This window comes from Prionailurus bengalensis, chromosome D1 (genome assembly GCF_016509475.1).
Source record: "Prionailurus bengalensis isolate Pbe53 chromosome D1, Fcat_Pben_1.1_paternal_pri, whole genome shotgun sequence".
Taxonomy (NCBI): Eukaryota; Metazoa; Chordata; class Mammalia; order Carnivora; family Felidae; genus Prionailurus; species Prionailurus bengalensis.
In genome coordinates, this window is record NC_057346.1 from 101,202,057 (window position 1) to 101,208,205 (window position 6,149).

General features: G+C 39.6%; 1 protein-coding gene across 1 annotated transcript; it reads right to left on the reverse strand.

The window, feature by feature from the left end:
- Positions 1-4,963: 4,963 nt before the first annotated feature.
- LOC122482732 (olfactory receptor 4S2) lies at positions 4,964-5,914 on the reverse strand. Its single transcript, XM_043579031.1, has one exon. It carries the CDS (start codon positions 5,897-5,899, stop codon positions 4,964-4,966), a length of 936 nt encoding a protein of 311 aa, XP_043434966.1. The 5' UTR covers positions 5,900-5,914.
- Positions 5,915-6,149: the final 235 nt, after the last annotated feature.

Consider the following 6,149-nt stretch of genomic DNA (forward strand, 5'->3'; position numbering starts at 1 on the left):
CACAATGTCATTATGCGATTCACACTGTACTTATGGAAGTTATTGTAATTAACTCTTAGTACCTATTGATGGTGTATTCCGGGAATTAGAACTTTCAAATTAGATCATGGATATCACTCTGCCCTCCTTTAAATGTAATTCCATGACATATTTTCCACCTCATCTTGAAATCCTTCACGAGTATTCAAATTGATGCTTTCTGTACTTGTGCAACAGGGAAAACCTCCCGTCCTGCAGAAGACCCCGAGCTTAGGAAGCCACCTAGCCGGAGACATGGACATCCCTGGGGTGCATTTTGTTAATCTTCACTGCTGCTTATGCAGATGGCATACTTTGACGTTTTCTTCACAATTCTTCACGCAACGCAAAACTGTCTCATTTCTATCCAGGCAGGCCCCTATACCAGCGAGAAATAAAGAGGTTAGATTGAGAAGCAGAGGTAATTCACTGAAAACTGGGGCATTGGCCAAGACCAGCTTTGGTGCATTGAGGTATTTCCTTAGTTTGTACAAGAATATTCGAGCTTTGTGAATTGGAAGGGGTCTCTGACATCATCGAGGGTCGTCCACTAGCGCGATAAGAGGAATGGAGGCCCAGAGAAGAGTGGGGTCACCAAGCTTTCAAGTATGAGAGGCCACAGAACTGTCATTTTCCAGTGCCCCATCCTTTTCACCAAGTCGTCACAAAGAAATTGAGTTTTAGTTACTCGAACTATTATTGTCTCTTGTGCACAAAAATCCAGGGTGTTTTTGTGTTTGTTTTTGGAGCATAGTTGATACACAATGTCACATGAGTTTCAGGCATACAACCTAGCGATTCCACAAGTCTATATGTTATGCTGTGCTCTGCACAAGTGTACCTACCGTCTGTCACCACACACGGCTACCATAATACCATTGACTATAATCACTACGCTATGCCTTTTATTCCCATGACATATTCATTCCATAACTGCAAGCCTCACCCGTTTTGCCCAAGCCCCTACCCCACCTTCCCTCTGGCAACCATCAGTTTGTTTCCCATATTTCCTTGGGTCTGAAGGAACCTGGGTTTTAAGGTGAAGGGTCCATTTATGGAAATTAGCCATAGTTGATGATGATTTCAGCAATAGTTTTTCTCTTCCCAAAAGACCCTGACGTGTAATGCCTGAAATCAGAGAATTTAGAACATAAGGGGAGGCAGAAAAATAATGAAATATATTGAAAAGGAGATAAGAAAGATGAAGGCAGATTAAGTCAGGATTTTGTTTTGATGTTGATGTCCTGGTGATTATCTCCTGATGGGATTCTCCAATTCAGAAAGGTCAAGGTGAACAGAAATGTCTAGAGCTGCGTGGGCTGGTGCCTAAATCTGGTGTTTATTATTTTTTAATAAGCCTGTTTTTGACACATATATAGACCACATTCTCTGGTAATGAATTAAATTTGCTTTTTGTGACAAATTTGCTATTTGTTTTTTCTCCAAAGACAGGCCTTTCAGAAGACTATTTGAAAATGGCTCTTCTGTATCTTTTGTTAGCATTCTTCTTATAAATTATCAACAAAGGAGGGGTGGAAAGGAACCTACCCAAGAACGGTAAATACTTCCTTGTTTTCCTACATATTATCCATGGATGAAATAGTAGGAAGGAGGCTGGCTGCATGCTTAGGTATTTAGTATTGGTCCTCTATGTGTATAACCAAGGTTACGTGCTATGTGCCTCATGCCAACCTCTCTTGGCTTGGCCTTTTATACTGTTCCTTTCAAGGTATCATACACTCAATATATTGGGGGTTTTATTAATTCAAGAGTACGGTTCAGAATTCCCACTTCTATAGTTTGACTATGCTATTTATTCTTGAATCAGTCCCCTCAATAATGCGGCATATCGAGCCACTGCAATCCTTGTCGCTTATACGATAAGCATTTAGTGTGTCTTTGCAAACGCTGGGGTTCAGCTGATCTAAGGGTAGGATCAGTGTACTTTATGCAGTTCTATTTTTCTCATGCATACAATAGAAATGTTATCTTAGTCTTTGCTGAAATTGAAAGTTTATGTTCTATACATGTGATATTTGTTGTTAACATTGATGGTTACAGAAGTTTGGCATTGTCTGTCTCTCTTTACACTATGGTGCACTTAACTTCTGGATTTTTTTTAATACTAAAATGTGAAATAAAGGGACGCCTGGGTGGCTCAGTTGGCCGACTTCGGCTCAGGTCATGATTTCGTGGTTCACGAATTCGAGCCCCATGTCGTGCTCTGTGCTGACAACTCAGAGCCTGGAGCCTGCTTCAGGTTCTGTGTTTCCATCTCTCTCTGCCCCTCCCCCGCTCACGCTCTGTCTCTCTCTTTGTCGACAATAAATAAAAGAAAACATTAAAAATAATCAAATGTGAAATAAAGACTATTTTGAAGACTTGGATCGAGTGATGAAGTTGCATTGTGTCTCAAAACAACACTGGTCACTGTGTAAGGTATGGACATAATCAAAACACTGTCATAATGAGGCATTCCCATTCAGTTATTATAAAAATGGTGAAATTCTAGAGGTTCTGACCTGTGACAAATGTTTTAATCTCCCGGATATGTTTAAATGAAAAAAAGAGGATGGAATATGGAGAAACATGAAGACTAGTTTTGCATCTTACATTGAGCAGTGTAAGAAGACATGTGTTCAAATGCTTTTGCTGTGCTTGGGGACAGAAATATAACCGCTGGTTAGAAGACATAAGGAGACACATTTTTATTATTTTCCACTATGAAATAAACTAAGTTATCCATCAGGAAAGTGAGAAGCATTGCCATTTATTTTCATCAACGAAGGCTTTACTCAGAGTCATATCTGAGTAACAGCATTTGTAACAGCAAGGGTGTAAAACTACAAAAACTATAAAACCCCAGTGTTTTTCAGCCAATGTTGTGGTTTTAGGCACATGAGATAAAGTCATCTTATAAGCCAGACTCACCCCTATTGGAAGTGGGGAGAGTCTAGGTTCCAATGATTCTTGGTCATCTCTTTCCAAGGAACCAAGAGTAGACTCTCCGAGCTCCTCTGACTGGGAATGACCCTGGGGAACTTTTGTGAACAGATATAAATGTATAAAGTCACTGGTAAAAACTTGAATACTATTTCATATGTCCTGCTTCTTGGCCCCTGAGAATAATAAATCTGTCAGCTTTTACTGTCTTAGGGATGTCAGACCTTCAATAGAACTAACATCCCTTGGTATTCAAGATGTTATTAGTGCCAAGACATGAAGGGAAGAGTATTGTGGAGGAAATTTACAAATGGATAATGTTTATGTATTCCACTGATTCCTAAATTTAGTTCAAGTTTAGCTCCCTTTGCATTGCTTAGTAGAATAGACATGGGCATATATTCAAATATAGGATTTCATGGATTTTATTGGCTCACAGACCTCTTGTGCTCTAAGAACAGCAAATATCATCTAGTTCCAGTGTTTCTAAATCTAAGTGCTAAGATATGCCACTGACTGTACAAAAATTATGGCAAGAGCTTGTTAAAAATACAGATTTTTGAATACCCTTTAATCATGGCCTCACATATTAGAAACTGTCAGCACAGATTCTGTTATCTGTTCAAAGTCTCTCAAGATGATTCCCATGATTGGACAAGTTTGAGAAGCACTGACCTAACCATTAAAAAGTGAGCAAATGGAAGTGCATGGAGATTCCAAGCTGGGACAATAAACATGGATTTGTGTGGTTCCACGGAGAGGGTTTTTAAATTACAACTTCTAATTATGGTGCCGCCTTTGATCTTTCTTATCTTTATTTCTTTGAATGTATCAACATCAGAGATAGTTTTTTAAAGCACTGTGTACAGTTCTCAACATAACATGTACACACACACACACACACACACACACACATACACATACACTCCACAGCCATAAACACTTACCCAGGTATGGGCAGTAATTGAATAATCAGATTTGTGCAAAAATAATAAAACAATGAGAGGGATAATCAGTGATGTGTACATTTGTTATAGGAAAATAAATCTCCGTTTGTGTGATGTGAAGGAGGGATGTGCGATGAATGGTTCACTGAATTCAGTAAAGCTGCTTTGTTCAAACATTGGAGGAACTACAGTTTCCAAACCACGCATTTCAACGTTGTATTTGCCCTGTGGGTGGAATCAGGTCACCTGCTCATCACAGATGCCTTTGCTTTCACTGAGTTTCTTTAGTTTTTCTTTTAGTCACTTTACATTAATGGAGACTGCTGGCTACAGGCAAGTCAAAGTCAGTTAGCAGAAGCATATTAATGGGGTGTTAGAATTACAATGGGGATCTTGGAGGTAATTTTTTCCCTAATTTGCAGATTGTTTGGGTAAAGAAAATGTGTCCTAGAGGAAAAGGAGACAGGGAAAGCTTTCTCCCAAAAGCAGAAGATGAGAACAGTCTTTCATTTTTCAAGCGTGTTTTATCTTTCACACACTGCACACATCTCACCTCTCTTTGTGGCCTCACTAGGCTAGTTTCCACTGTATTTTGGAGGACTTATATCAGAGCTCTGTAGCTCAGATCTCTGTTATTTTTTAAGTATACTTTTGTGCATGCAACACATACATTTTGAGTGCTCACTATTTTTCAATCACAGTTCTAAATGCTAGAAAACCGCCTTAAATGCTTCACAGAGGGCTCTCAATCTTTAAAGACAATGGCAGAAAGGCCAAAATGGGGAAGAAAAAATAATGGTGCTGAGTAAGATCATGCTGAACTTGTGAGTTTAATAAAATTCCTCTGGCCTCGATATTTCAGAAAATTTATCTAATTATGAAACATTAGAACAAATATAATATCAATTAATAATGACGATAAATAATACCTCAGTTGTCTAGAATGTGTTATTCTCTCTTTTGTTCCTCAAATAAACCCTGTGCTGTTGTTACTACTGTTTTCACTGAACAGATCAGAAAATTTAAGATCATCCAGCTTAAATCGTCGCTTTCCACTACTTACCATTAGCTTCTGGGAAAACCTTCCTGCCCCACAGTCTTTTCATTGCATTCTTTACTTCCGCATTTCTCAGTGTATAAATCAGGGGATTTAACATGGGGGTGATAATGGTGTAAAATACAGCCACCATCTTGTCCTCTGAAAAGGTAGTATCAGGGCGCATATACATGAAGGTACAGGGACCAAAAAAGATGATGACCACAGCAATGTGGGAGCCACAGGTGGAGAGTGCTTTGCGCCTGCTTTCTGCTGAGTGCTTTCTCAGGGACACCAGGATGATGGTATAGGAAATGATCAAGATAACAAAGCTCCCCAGAGCAATGGTACCACTGTTGGCTGTCACCACAACACCAACGATGTATGTGTCTGTGCAGGCAAGTTTCAGCACAGGGTGGATATCACAAAAGTAGTGATCGATCTCATTGGGTCCACAAAAGGGTAACGGGACTACCAGAGCCACTTGGATAATGGAGTGTAAGAACCCCCCTATCCACGTCCCCAGCAACATTTTATTGCATCTGTCACAGCCCATGATGGTCGTATAGTGTAGGGGTTTACAGATAGCCACATAACGATCATAGGCCATTACGGTAAGGATGAAGATCTCAGTGCAACCAAAGAAATGTACCCCAAAGAGTTGCAACATGCACCCCACATAGGAGATAGTTTTGCTCTTGGCCAATAGGTCAACAATCATCTTAGGAGCTGTGACCGAAGAGTAACAAATATCCACAAAAGACAAGTAGCTGAGGAAGAAATACATAGGAGACTTGAAAAGCTTGCCCCTGTAAATGGTCAGCATAATGAGGAGGTTTCCCAGAAGAATAACCGTATAGAAGAAAGAAAACACCACGAAACAAACCTCTTCAACTTCTAGGTTCTGAGAAAGACCCCAGAAAATGAATTCAGTTACATTGTTTATTTTTTCCATGGAATTAGTCTAGCATGCCAAGTTCCCAAGAGACAGCGAAATTACCTGAAAGAGAAACATAACAAGCAAAAAAGACATTTATTTCTGACTCAGAAGAAATGGAGAATCACAGTAGTTGAAAATGGAAAAATGGGTACTTGCTCCTGCTTTGCATGCATACTCAAGAAATTGAGATGTACATGTTTTGATCGTCTTGCGTCCGTCTGATAGCCCATTCTTTCACCTCAGATGAGGAAACAAAGTCCAGAGA

What these genes read in the sequence shown, in the direction of transcription:
- LOC122482732 (XM_043579031.1), bottom strand. Translation starts at nt 5,899, where the DNA reads ATGGAAAAAATAAACAATGTAACTGAATTCATTTTCTGGGGTCTTTCT.